Source organism: Phaseolus vulgaris, chromosome 9, assembly GCF_051622355.1.
Source record: "Phaseolus vulgaris cultivar YP4 chromosome 9, ASM5162235v1, whole genome shotgun sequence".
Taxonomy (NCBI): Eukaryota; Viridiplantae; Streptophyta; class Magnoliopsida; order Fabales; family Fabaceae; genus Phaseolus; species Phaseolus vulgaris.
The window spans coordinates 18,278,427-18,292,463 of NC_143506.1; the positions used below are offsets into that span (position 1 = coordinate 18,278,427).

Sequence of the window (14,037 nt, forward strand, 5' to 3'; positions counted from 1 at the left end):
CAATTAAAAAAAGTTGGCAAATTCTTCCTGCACCATATCAGTTTCATATCAATTTTATAAATTTTCAAAACTACCCTCCTCCACCAAATCAATTTTTTAAATTTCCAAAACTACCCTTATTCCAAATTAAAAAATCCAAAATAATAATTATAATTGAGAAATAAAAAAATACATGCTGGAAAAAAAATTCTGAACACAACTAAACTGGATAAAAAAATTCAGAATTCAAAAATATGTTTTGAAAATTGAAATCCAAAATATTTTAGATAAAAGTTTCAAAAATAATTTTTCCCATTTTTGTGTAAGGTTATTTTCATCATTTAGGAGGGGTATTTTTGTCATCTTCTAGAACTGATTAGATGCATGCTGAAATTCATATGGTGGAGGGAGAAATTGCCACAACTCTTTAGTATTTATTTTTGCAGAATGTATTATTATCTATTCTGGAATTTGATTTCTGGAATAAAGGGTATTTTCGAAATTTTAAAATTGTATTGGGTGCAGGTTCAAAAATGTTGGGTGTAGGAAGAATTTGCCGTAATTAGCTTAGAATAAAAATGTTTCATATTTTTGGTTAGTTTTTTTTTCTTTTTTGGGTTTATTTTTAGCAAGCTTGGGCCCAATGAGAATGCAGGTCCAGTGTGTAACGAGCCTAAAAATAGTTCCCTCCTTTAGGTGCTTCAATTCCTATTACGTTTCAGTTTCATTTTTCGTTTCGTTGCTGCTAAAACCGCTACTTGCAGAGAGAGGCTCAGCAAAATCACTGCATTCAGATTTAGTTTCGAAGAATTTGAAAGTTTTCGCCCGAAATCTCTCTATTAGGTAACCTAATTAATCCCGAACTTCTTTTTTGTTTCTTTTCATGATTTTTATGTTCATGTGATTATGAATTGTTCTCTGTAGCCAATCACTTACGGGTTTTTTTTCTTCGTCTTTCAAGTTTAACATAGGTTGAAGTTGGTGTTTGTGTTGCGAATCTTGTATGCATTATTTTATCTGGAATGTCAGTCAAATTGGTATGCACGCTAGGTGCTCGCCATAATTCCTAAACCACAAACTTCCGTGGTTTCCCCAAACACTGTCATCTAGTTTTTAATTATTTCAAAAATCAACAATATTTTAATCATGTTGTTTGAGTGATTCTCTGTGCTACCCTGTGGGTGGGAAATATCAAAATACATTTCGATTATTCAAAGTTTGTTAATGTAATAATTAAATAATAATAACAGCATGGGATTTGACCATCTACATCTATCTATCTGTAGTAAATTTTTTGTCTTAATTCTGTTCAAGCTTCCTTAAAGTAAGTTTACATGTTACTATATTCTTTCTGGAAGACAATATTGTGTTCATGTATTGGCGGGAACTCTGACATATGTTATTCAGTCCACACTTCAATTGGAAATTAACAAATTTGTGACGGATGTACGATTTTAGATATGTATATATGGTCATGGCCGTTCAACTTGCTATAATGGGGATATTCCTTCCCTGGCCAATATGATATCTGCTAATGAAATCTGGGTACTTCAGAAGTTGCACCAAGAGGGGATCCATGTTTTTTTTTTTCTGTTGTTACCTTCTTGATTGCTAATGAGATAACAAGTTTAGTTGGCAACGTGTTATGAAGTTTCGTTCATGCGATTGAAATTATACAACAAACCTTGCTCTGAATCTGATAATATTTAAAAGGACAAATTGAATATGAAGACAATGAAATTGGTTTATTAATTTTACTCTTCAATCTTGATATTAAGAGCTTCACAATTGGATTACAATACAATCATCAGCATATCTTTTTTATTCTGAAGATTCTGACTTTTACCATACTGCAGTTTGAATAAATAGACATGTCTGAGACTGAAGTAAATCCAACTATTAGCAAGTCGACTGGATTGCCTCGAAAGCGCTTCTATCGAGCACGAGCACACAGCAATCCACTGAGTGACTCTCACTTCCCTGTGTCAATATCACCCAGCCATGTTGACTATTCCCTCCATTACCCTCAGCTCTTTCTCTCGTCTGGTCAAGCTGATAGTTCCAAAAGGATTCAGTTTGCTGATGTTGGTTGTGGTTTTGGAGGGCTGCTCATAAGCCTTTCCACTCTATTCCCTGAAACACTGATGATTGGAATGGAACTTAGGGATAAAGTTACTGAGTATGTCAAGGAACGAATTTCATCTTTAAGGGTAGCAAATCCAGGTCAATATCAAAACGTTTCTGTGGTGCGAACTAACTCCATGAAGTACATACCCAATTACTTTGGGAAAGGGCAGCTCTCAAAGATGTTTTTCTTGTTTCCTGATCCTCATTTTAAAGAGAAGAATCATCGTCGCAGGGTTATCAGTCCATTCTTGCTAGATGAGTATGCTTATGTTCTTGAGGTTGGTGGAATTATATATACAATAACGGATGTAGAAGAGCTTGGAGACTGGATGAAGTCTTGTCTGGAGAATCATCCTATGTTCGAAGCTCTGACTGAGAAAGAACTTGAGGCAGATCCAGTTGTTAAGCTCTTATGCTCTGCAACTGAAGAAGGCCAAAAAGTTGCTAGGAATGGAGGACAAACTTTCCAGGCTGTATTCAGACGTATCGTGCCATCAAATCAAACATCCTAGACTTCTGCTGCCTAACCCAGTTGTGCTGCGATTGAAAGTGAAAAAAAATGCTTGCTACATGATTGAAAAAGGCTACTTTATTGCTATAAAGTTGGCTTCACAGGGATCACATGGCCTTTACCATCTTTTTATATACAATGTGTGTGCGTATTTTCATTTTTATTTAACTCCAACTTATGCGATATTAATACCAAAACTATCATGGAGTGTTGTAGTTCTCGACTGAACCTTTTTATTTTGTCACTGGTGACAGTTTTGGTTCGTTCAAATTTGCCAGCAATTAGGGTCTTGGGTTATTTAAATTCGATTAAGTTATGCTAACTCACTAAATTGGAACAAAAATACAAGTCTTAAATTAAATAATTATAAGATTAAGTATGTTTAGTTATTGTAAAATGGGGAAATTTTAATTTGAGTCCTATAATTTTTCTTCTTCAAATTTTACAATGAAAAAAATATAGAAACTAAAATTAAAATTATTTAGTTTTATAGGAATTAAAAAGAGGTAATTATCATAAAATATTTGGCCTTGCCCTATATCTTATTCCCCAAACTCCATGAAGTCACTGGTTGTAGTTTGGTGTAAAGTCAGCCCTTCTAGGATCAAGAAAACATCTTGTGAAAAGGGCTTTGAATGGTCACCTGATACAAATTCCTGAACCATATTGTTCACTTCAATCAAACTACTCCCGGGTGTTTTCTTTATCCTATTGCTTCTAATGAGTTTCCTAACATTTGAAACACCTTCCCACTTCCCAAGTTCTGCATATATGTTAGCAAGCAACACATAGTTTCCAGACTCTTCAGGCTCAAGCTCCAAAAGTTGTTCCATGGCAACAGCAGCAATCTCAAGATTACGATGAATCCTGCAAGAGCTCAACAAAGTGTTCCATATCCTGGAATCTGGTTGCATTGGCATAGTCATTATTGTGTCAAGTGCCTGATGAAGCCGTCCGCAGCGTCCTAGAAGATCAACTAGGCAACCATAGTGCTCAATCTCTGGCTCTAAATGATGATCCACCCTCATAACATCAAAATATCTCAACCCCTCTTTCCACAACCCTGCATGAACACAAGCTGACAAAACACCAACAAATGTTACCCCATTAGGCGCCACTCCTGCATTCTGCATATCTTCAAAAACTCGTATTGCAGCATACCCTTTTCCATGATTAGCCAGTCCCCCAATCATGGTACTCCAACAAATCACATCCTTCTCAACCATCTGATCAAACAACCCCAAAGATTCATCAATGCAGCCACACTTAGAATACATTTCAATCAGTGCATTACACACAGCAGTCTTCTTCAAAAACCCACTTTTCTCCGAGTACTTGTGAATCCACTTTCCAACTTCAAGAGCGCCAAGCTGTGCACACGCCGGCAGAACAGATATAACACTTATCTCATCAGGTTCAATACCCACAACTTGCATCTCGCGAAAAATCTCTAACGCTTCGACGGAACACCCTGCTCTAGCATACCCATTAATCATAGTCGTCCAAGACACGATTGTCCTACAAGGCATTTCATCAAACGCTTCCCTCGCACTCTTCATCTGCCCCAACCTCGCATGCCCCGAGATTAAACTATTCCACGAAACCGAGTCTCGATCAGCCATTTCCTCAAACACTTGGTATGCACCACTCAAATCGCCACACTTCGTGTACATGTCAATCAGTGCGTTATCCGTTATTGCGTGCGACTTGGGTCCAAACTTGCACACTTGCGCGTGAACTTGCTGCCCGAGACGATGACACAGAATGCCGGCACACGACTTTATCACCGAAGGGAACGTGAATTTGTCTGGCAGTGCTGATTTCATTGCATGTCTCAGCATTTCGTTGAATACAGTAATTGCTAGAAAATGTTTGTGATTATGAGTGCAGGTTCTGATTATTGCGTTGTAAGAGAACACGTTTGGGTCCTCTAGATTTTGGAATATCAAGGTCGCGTAATCCACGTGACCCAAGTTGTCGCACAGATCCAACATTTTGGTGGCCAGAAAGTTGCTCTGTGAAAGTGACAACTTCACGATGTGAGCGTGAAGCTTCTTCAGTTCCGAGATTTTCGAGCAGGTTCTCAGGGTTGTGACGAAACGGTTTTCTAATTCTCTTACTCCCATCGATGAACGAGGGTCGACTATTGAGTACGATTCTGAACAAGTGTTCGAAGCGTCGTTTGATTGATCAGGGAAAGCAAGCACATGGGGTTGTGGAGAAGCTAGGGTTTAGGCGTGATTTGGTTTTGAACAATGATCTTATACATATGTACTCAAAATGTGGTACAGTGGATTTGGCTTGTTTGGTGTTTGTTCGGATGCCTCAGAGAAATGTAGTGTCTTGGACGTCTCTAATATGTGGATATCTGCAAAATGGTGATGCCAAAGCCTCTTTGGTTTTGTTTTCTAAAATGGGTCGTTCAGATATTAGACCAAATGAGTTCACACTATCCACGAGTCTAAAAGCATCTGGGAATTTGGGAATCGCTCAGATTGGAATGCAGATACATGGCTTTTGTGCAAAATCTAATTTTGATTGGGTACCTGTTGTGGGCAATTCTACGATGGACATGTACTGCAAGTGTGGTATGGTTAGGGAGGCAGCGCAAGTGTTCAACACTTTGCCAGAGAGAAATGTTATAAGTTGGAATGTAATGATTGCTGGGTACTGCAACAATGGAAATGGTGGAGAGGCTTTGAATTTATTTAGGGAAATGCAAGCGACGGGGGAAGTTCCAGATGGATATACATATTCAAGCTCGTTGAAGGCGTGTAATTGTGCTGGTGCAGTGAGAGAAGGAATGCAAATCCATGCTGCGTTAATCAGACATGGATATCCTTACTTGGCTGAATCAGCTGTTGCAGGTGCTTTGGTTGATCTGTATGTCAAATGCAGGCGCATGGCTGAAGCTAGGAGGGTGTTCGATCGAATTGAAGAGAAGAGTGTGAGGTCTTGGAGCACACTAATTCTTGGTTATGCACATGAAGATAGTTTGACAGAAGCCATGGACTTGTTTAGGGAGTTGAGAGAGAGCAGACTTAGAATGGATGGGTTTGTACTCTCGAGTCTCATAGGGGTATTTGCTGATTTTGCTCTTGCAGAGCAAGGGAAGCAAATGCATGCTTATGCAATAAAGGTGCCGTATGGTTTATTGGAAATGTCTGTGGCTAATTCAGTTCTGGATATGTACATGAAATGTGGACTAATAGATGAGGCAGATGCACTTTTCAGAGAGATGCTAGCAAGAAATGTGGTTTCATGGACCGTTATGATCACGGGTTATGGGAAACACGGTATTGGGAATAAGGCAGTTGAACTGTTTAACCAAATGCAATTGAACGGAATCGAACCTGATGGTGTAACTTATTTGGCTGTGCTCTCAGCTTGCAGCCATTCTGGACTCATCAAAGAAGGTAAAAAATACTTCTCTAGTTTATGTAACAATCAGCAAATCCAACCGCAAGTAGAGCATTATGCTTGCATGGTTGATCTCCTTGGACGACGTGGACTCTTGAAGGATGCAAAGGATCTCATTGAGAAAATGCCCCTAAAGCCAAATGTGGGCATATGGCAAACATTACTTAGTGTTTGTAGAATGCATGCAGATGTGGAAATGGGGAAACAAGTGGGAGAAATACTTTTGAGATTGGATGGTAATAATCCAGCCAACTATGTCATTATGTCAAACATGTATGCTGATGGAGGGTATTGGAAAGAGAGTGAGAAACTAAGAGAAACCGCGAAGAGAAAGGGATTGAAGAAAGAAGCAGGACGTAGTTGGGTAGAGATAGACAGAGAAATTCACATTTTTTACAATGGAGATTGCATGCATCCTCTCATAGGGGAAATTCATGAAGTGTTGAAAGAAGTGGAGAAGAGGGTGAAGGATGAAATGGGGTATGCTCATGGTGTAAATTTTGCCTTGCATGATGTTGAAGAGGAGTCAAAGGTGGAAAGTTTGAGGGTTCATAGCGAGAAATTGGCTATTGGGTTGGTTTTGGTTAGACGTGGACTAAAAGGAGAAAGTGTGATTAGAATTTTCAAGAACTTGAGGGTTTGTGGGGATTGTCATGCATTCATCAAGGGTTTGTCAAAGGTTTTGAAGATTGTTTTTGTCGTGAGAGATGCAAATAGGTTTCACAGATTTGAGAACGGCTTGTGTTCATGTGGAGATTACTGGTGAACTGATAGAAAAGTTATAACCAAATTGAATTAACTCCTACCACTCACCCTATTGGCATATATTTTAAAAAAAAACTGAAGTTCTAGCACTTATATTCCCTAACGACCATTTATATAGGTAAAATGGACAATAAACAGAATAAAAATACAATTAAATGACCTCTCTTTCAAAAATAATAAAACCAACGGACAGAAAAAAACTACGGTCCTTTTGACAGATCGAAAATGTGTCGACGAAATAAGTAGGGACGAAAATTAGGGAAATAAATAAAGCTTAACTTTTCTATCTTAGTCTTTAAATATTATTTTACCAGTCAAATTGGTTTAGCGTCCCATTTCGTTAACAAATTGAACTGAATTTACAGGCAAAATCTACTTAATAGTTCAGTACTGGACGAGTCAATTTCGATTTCGGTGATCGACCGTCCGAGTCAAATATCACATAAAAATATATAATAAATAAACAATAATAGTTATGACAATGTTAAATAAATCAATGCACATCTTGAAACAGTTATGACAACGTTGAATGAGTTAATGCGTATCCTGAAATACACGGAAAATATCTCCAACATAACAAATAAAATTGGTTAACAGAAAGATGCACGTCCTTGGTTTCAAGGGATCACTATGCATTAATAACTAATGTTCAGCTAGGGGTGGCAATGCGGGCTGCCCCGCCTCGTATAGGCCCTCCCCGCGCAAGGAGTGTGGGCTCATTTCACTGACCCACCTCACATAAGAAGTAACCTGCGAGCTTGCGGACCAACCTGCATAAGAAATATTTTTTTTTTCAAAAAATTAAAATTTCATTAATTACGAAACAAATTATTCCTACTACTTAAAAAATAAAATTTTATCTCTCAATTCATTCGATTAAGATAAACATAATTAAGTTTTGCTTTGCATATATTTTTTCTATATATGTATGTCAATGTATAAAAATATCTTATCAAAGTTTTGCTACAAAATATTTTAATGAATATGACTAATTTTTTAACTATGCTATTGAAATCTCTTCTTTATATTATTTTTTTATTAATAATTTTTAAATATAAGACTTTATTTAAAACTAAATTCATTATCACTCTTCATACTAACTCCATGACTCAACTAAAGGTCTGGTTCTGGGTAACCTCTAAAGTTCCTTCTACTTGTTTTTCCTTTTCTGACTGGTGTTTGAGTCTCCTGGTTTGTATGTATTCGGTTAAGCATAAGTGATTTATTTAGATTGGTCATATTGCATTTGTTCTAGTAGGAAGTTAGTGACAAACTTCTGGGAGAAAGGGTTGTTCGATTCTGTAAGATTTTGTACATGGGTTGGATCACCCTTAAAGTGGTTCTTATATATTTATTTTTTATTGGTGATAAAAAAAACAAACTCCTTAAATGATTAAAATAAAACATTATTTTTTTAGTACATTAAATTCAATTTTTTTAAATAAAATAATGCCACACTGCAATAATGGATGAATGTGGTACGATTTTTTTTTACAAAAAATATTTTTTTTTATGCGGGTCAGTGGGCTTAACTCGCCCCGCTATTGGCCCACACGGGCTGCAGGTTATGCGGGGCGGGCCTAAGTAAGGTATGTTTTTCATATTCTACCATAACACACCTAAAATATTATACTTACTTGAGCATCGGAGTGTCATTCACAGGAAACCCCCCGACCGACCGAGTATCAGCATTGAAGGAAGGAGACTTAAAAGAATTTGGAGATCACCAACACATTAGCAATTGTACATCCAGTCATAGGTACTATCTAGGCTCCTCAGCTTATACTGGTATAATGGACATCCACTGTGAGGCTAAGGTAGTATTCAATATTCAACAATAAGTCAACCAGCAACAATGGTGTCAACAACCCATCAGGGTCAAGGTCCATCAACCAATACTATAAATAGAGCCCTTTGTGGAGAAGTAAGGTACGTTTTTCATATTCTACCAAAACACACCTATAATAAAATACTTACTTGAGCGTCAGAGTGTCATTCACAGGTAACCCCCGACCGACCGAGCATCAACATTGAAAAAATGATAATTAAAAGAATCTGGAGACCACCAATACCTCAACGATCCTAAAAAATTATAAATACTGTCTGGACTGCTCAACCTACTCGTACACCTATTGGGAATTTAGTTGAAATGGTCTTATAATTTACACCGAACTAATTTGGATTTGTTACGAAAATATTGACTTTGATTATAGATAGTTATTTAAAAATTGTATCTGATGAGTTTATCTAAGTAGTCGATAATGTAATTTTTTTATAATGCTCACCATCAAAATTAAATAAAATATTGTTCGAAATATTAAATCCTGCTGTAAGTACCTTTTAAGCATCAAATAAGTACAAACGATTGACCCATTAACTTTTGTGCCATTTGTTAATTCCACATGAAATCTGTGAAAAGGGGAGATTATGAAGAAATTTCGGAAGGGAGTTATCTCTCTTATTTTCATGTTCTTTTACAATCAAGAATATGAATTCTTGCCCTTTTTATGTAATTTTATTCCTAAAATATGGTCAGATTTACCATAAATTTCATCTTACAATTGTTTGACTTACAAGAAGGCGGTGCTGCCACTCTCTGCAGGAACAACCCCATTGGATGAATTGCTAAAGTTGAGAATTCTGAGGTTCAAGAAAACATTCCAGTCCTCCATGCCACCAAAACATTACTACTATCAACCTGTTCTCTACAATTTTATTGTATCCCTCATGCAATCTTCTTTTAATATATATTATTTTATTCGTCATGCAATTTTATTTAAATATATTTTAGCTAGTAGGAAGGATAGATGAAAACTGATACGAAGCATACTACAAGCACATCTTTTAATAGGAAATAATAACAAAATAAGTTTGCTTTTTGTAACTCTTTTATTGATAGAATAAAAATTTATCTTCATTCAGAAAAACAATACAATCCACGAAATTCAAATTTAAAATCCTTAAAAACAAATTATCACTTGATTTGTCATCGATTTAAAAAAATATAAAATACTCTCTCCAATTAAGAAATACTCTATTCATTAATTCGATACTGAATTCATTCCCTTCCCTTCCCTTTCGTCTTTGCCTACTTCAGCACAGACCAAGTTTGTGTTATCCATCCCTGAACTTAAGTATGTTCCCCTAAGCCTTGTTGTGCTAGTAGAGTTTTCGTATTGCACATCCAACTGAAGAAAAGTGGGTTTAAGAATTAAAAAAAAAACGAGAGCTTTAATCCTAGTTTTAAAAAATGACAATGAAAACAAAGAATGATAAAATTAAAATATATTTTAACCCCGATTGAACCATTGCTATAAATAAAAGAAATAAAGAAATAAATACATTCAAATTTATAGCCTGTGCAACTGACAATCTCTACCATGGAAGTCATTCCAAAACATGGAAGTTGGATTCCTAATATGCTTCTCAGGTTGGATTCCTAAAGAAGGGATGATCGAGGGCTTGAAGAGCTGTTAGCCGTTTGGTTGGGTCATATGATAATAAGCCATGCAACAAGTCAGTTAAGGAGGACCTTGAAGAGTCCACACTTCGAGATACAATATCCTACATTAAGAATAATTATAGGTCATTACAAACCTTCATATAACTGCACTAATTAATTGAAGATTCAAGCCCAGGGATTACTGATAAGGCAGGAATTAGGAAACATAACAAACCTTCAGATGACCAAGTTTCTTTACTGCATTGATGCTCTCCCTTGAAATAGCTCCTTCAGGCCATCTTAGTCTTGATCCACGCTTGAAATACTTTTCTGCACCCTTACTACGCATTCAAGAGCAAATAAACAAAAGAGATGTTATTGTGTAAATTTATTAAACTCAATAATTATTCAGCATTTTGTTTTCCCATTCAGTCATTGATTCGTAATATGGAAGACTCACCCTGGATGTATCTAAAACCAAATTGGAAGGGGAATTAAAGGAAAAATCTATAAATTCACCACTTACTTGGACCTTCGAATCATGTTCTCCGGAATAGGTCCCAAAACTCTCTCCATCATTGCCAGGTGCTCCAAGTTTTCATGTGTCTGAAACAACGCTTCACCCTGACAAAAGTTCCACACATTTAGACCCTGAGACTAGTTGTTCCAGATTCAGGTCACACCTAATATATATTGATAGATGGGAAACAAACCGAGCATAGTTCGATAAGAATACATCCAACACTCCACAGATCACATGGATATGACCACCCTAGACCTGCAATTATAATTAAAGATGCAGGTGAGAATCCATTATCAAGAACACAATATGCTACAGATTCCAGTGGTCTAATTTTATTTGGTCAGACAATGCTCGATCAAGTAAATAGCCATATAACAGTCTCTAATGGCCTCATTGCATCAGATCATGACTAGATTTGGCTCTTATGATTTTTTATCATACCTCCTCACAATATCAACGTTAGAAAATATCCATAATGAGCAGTCCACTTAAAGACAAGGTAGAAAATTATCAAATGTACAAGTGAAACAAGGGGGGCACCAAAAAGTAGTGCAAGAAAATAGATATAAAACATGCAAAATAATGAGAAAAATACTGTAAAAAAAATGTCTTTTACTGCAGTGCAGGGGACTCGCCAGAAGATTACAGTAAACAACAAGAAGTCCAGGATAATAAAAAGTTACAAACAAGCATGTAGTCCCTGAAAGTTTGAGAACAGAAGTGCTGTACAAATTGACAACATTTCAACATGTTAAAATGCTTTAGTCATCATCCATAATTTTCGTTCACGGACACCACATATTTTCTATGTTACACACTTTTATAGGGCAATAGAAAAACAAGGAAACATTCTCAGCAGCCAAAAACATACTTAGTTACCTAGAATAATCTCAGGGGCTCTGTAATGCCTTGTAGAAACAATGGAGCTATGATTCTGATTATCATGTGCAGTACTACCAAAATCAATCAGCTTAATAGCACTAGACTTGGGCAAGCACCTGAACTGCGTTTCATCTGAGGAAACTCTCTGTACCAATCCAATTATTTTCCTTAAGTATATTATAACTGAGTCTACAAACATTATTATGTTTCCACCCAAAAATGTTAAATACCTTATAGCTAGGGAGCTTTACATATTCAGAAGAAACTAGAAGAATATTTTCTGGCTTCAGATCAGTGTGGATTAGGCGTAGTTCATGCATATCTGAATATGATAAAGAATAAGAAAAAGTTAAAATACGCAGACACAGCTAAGATACACTCTATCCCTGGAAAAAGAAAGTGGGCCAAGGGAAAATCCATGGTTTGATCAGTAAGCAAGAGACTTAGGAATGAAACAAGAGAAATAAACTGAAGGCCAAGAATAATCCACAGACATGCTACAGATTCCAAAAGCTGTCGTCCAAATTCCCGAACAAGATCCACAGGGAATGGGCAGTATTTATTTCTCTTTAGAAAATCAAATAAGCTTGGTCCAAGCTTCTCAAAGACCTGATAACACCATTAAAATGCATTGAAAGGAATGTTTCTGCTTAGTTATCAAATCCACGAATAAAGCCCACACGGACATAAATGAAAACACTATAGCTGAACTTAACAAATCATTCATTTGCAAGATGAATGAGGATTAATCACTATCCTTCCCAAAGAACAAGAAGCAGAACAGAGAACAAAGAGGCATGCACATAGCACTGGAGGAATAAAAACTAAATTCAGATTTATTCAAAATTTCAAGCATTTCATCCATTCTCAAAACAACCCAAAATTAACCCCTCCTCATCCCCACCTCTAGAACGTAATAAATCATCTCCCACACCAATTTTCTCAAAATAAACTTTTTGAATATAGTAAATCAAGGAAATGTATTCTTTAATGAAATATAATAAGCATACTTACAATGCATATGTGATTTCGGTAATCAAACCAGTTTCGGATCTGCACACACCTGCAAATAGTATACAGAATGAAATAAATACTATAAACAATGAGCAAATAAAAAAAAATCCAGTATCCAGTTTCCTCCATAAGATTCTACCGTGAATTTCCTTTATCATTCTTCGCTAGATGTTGAAGCACATCAACCTCGAGCATTGCTGCATCCCGATATTTCCGTATGCTTCTAACTACCTTGACAGCCACATATTCTCTAGTTTGGCGGTCCCAACATTCCAATACCCGACCAAATGTGCCTACAGCACTAGCAACATGCTGAATGACACAAGCACAGTGACAAAAAAATTAAAATCTTTTGTATTGAGAGGACACTTGACCGCTAACCTTCACCCATCTTGCCGAGGATTTTATCTGTTTAAAAATGATAAAAAAAAATTAGCACAAAAAAAAAAAAAAAAACACCACTCTTGCATGGTGATAACAGAATCCAACAGATTAATATTTGCGATAAAAGAAAATTAACCTAAATTTTCAAATTCATCTAAATAAGACAATTAAACAAGAAATCCCTAACACTAAAAAAATTACATCTAGGAGTGAGATTTTCGCCAAGATTGAAGACATAATGTCCTTCGCGATCGTCGTCCCTTTTCGGAGGTGAAGCGTGTTTTCTTTCAATTCCTTCGTCACCAGGTACCGGCAGAGCCAGTTGAGACTACAATGAACAATGTAAAAAGCTGAGCATAAACACTTGAATACGAAACCCTAATCCAATCCGAATTGGAAAATGGAAAGAACCCTACCTCGTGCACGGTGGGAGGGGCTACGTCCCATGCGAGACGAGGGCGTTTCCGCGTACGTTCCCTTTCCATGTGATTATTACAGAACTAATTAATAATCGAACATATCTGCGAACAAAAAAGACTAAATCTCTATGATTTAAACTCTGAAATCGCTGCGGTGGAAAGGGGAAGAAAATGCAGTTGCACAGAGAAAATTTCCGTTGAGCTACGATGGCAAAACTAATAGACCTTAGGGTTCAGTTTTTTTTTTCCTTTTGTCTTTATAAAAAAAGTTGCTTGTGACTGCCGCAGTTAAACGACAGCGTTTACTGACGTGCTTAAATTAATAATATAATTATGACAATAATATTTTATAATAATTAAAACTTTAAAGCGGATAAGTTTTAAAATAATATCATATTATAATAATAATTTATATACTTTTAAAAAAAATAAAATTTAGGTTGTTATTACGTCAAAAATAGTATTAAATGTAAAGTTATTAACATATTCATGACAAAAACTTCAAAAATAGTTGTTTTGTAAACAAAATAAAAAATCACATTGTGAATAATTTATGTGTGGAATATGAAGT

At 36.2% G+C, this 14,037-nt stretch overlaps 4 protein-coding genes across 6 annotated transcripts; 2 read left to right on the top strand and 2 right to left on the bottom strand.

Moving 5' to 3' along the window:
• The first annotated feature begins 677 nt into the window (after nt 1–677).
• On the top strand, nt 678–2,887 carry LOC137821535 (tRNA (guanine-N-7) methyltransferase). Its single transcript, XM_068626174.1, has 2 exons — nt 678–822; nt 1,836–2,887. Exon 2 carries the CDS (start codon nt 1,851–1,853, stop codon nt 2,616–2,618), a length of 768 nt encoding a protein of 255 aa, XP_068482275.1. The 5' UTR covers nt 678–822; nt 1,836–1,850; the 3' UTR covers nt 2,619–2,887.
• A 272-nt stretch (nt 2,888–3,159) lies between these two features.
• Nucleotides 3,160–4,743, bottom strand: MEF21 (mitochondrial editing factor 21). The gene has a single exon (XM_068626173.2). It carries the CDS (start codon nt 4,741–4,743, stop codon nt 3,160–3,162), a length of 1,584 nt encoding a protein of 527 aa, XP_068482274.2.
• A 2-nt stretch (nt 4,744–4,745) lies between these two features.
• LOC137821533 (Tetratricopeptide repeat (TPR)-like superfamily protein) lies at nt 4,746–6,803 on the top strand. Its single transcript, XM_068626172.2, has one exon. The coding sequence runs from the start codon at nt 4,746–4,748 to the stop codon at nt 6,801–6,803; it is 2,058 nt and encodes a 685-aa protein (XP_068482273.1).
• Nucleotides 6,804–10,072: 3,269 nt separating this feature from the next.
• Nucleotides 10,073–13,701, bottom strand: AME3 (Protein kinase superfamily protein). Of its 3 annotated transcripts, XM_068625644.1 has the most exons (12): nt 13,464–13,701; nt 13,249–13,375; nt 13,045–13,071; nt 12,803–12,956; nt 12,664–12,712; nt 12,144–12,258; nt 11,880–11,971; nt 11,647–11,794; nt 10,958–11,022; nt 10,771–10,868; nt 10,480–10,585; nt 10,073–10,366 (listed from the first exon to the last, which is right to left on the bottom strand). In XM_068625644.1, the coding sequence occupies exons 1-12, from the start codon at nt 13,530–13,532 to the stop codon at nt 10,229–10,231; spliced, it is 1,188 nt and encodes a 395-aa protein (XP_068481745.1). In that variant the 5' UTR covers nt 13,533–13,701; the 3' UTR covers nt 10,073–10,228. The 3 variants fall into 3 exon arrangements, with proteins under 3 accessions (XP_068481745.1, XP_068481746.1, XP_090151290.1); XM_068625645.1 differs by lacking the exon at nt 12,144–12,258; XM_090295164.1 differs by lacking the exons at nt 12,144–12,258; nt 13,045–13,071; nt 13,249–13,375; nt 13,464–13,701 and having other exon boundaries at nt 12,803–12,981.
• Nucleotides 13,702–14,037: the final 336 nt, after the last annotated feature.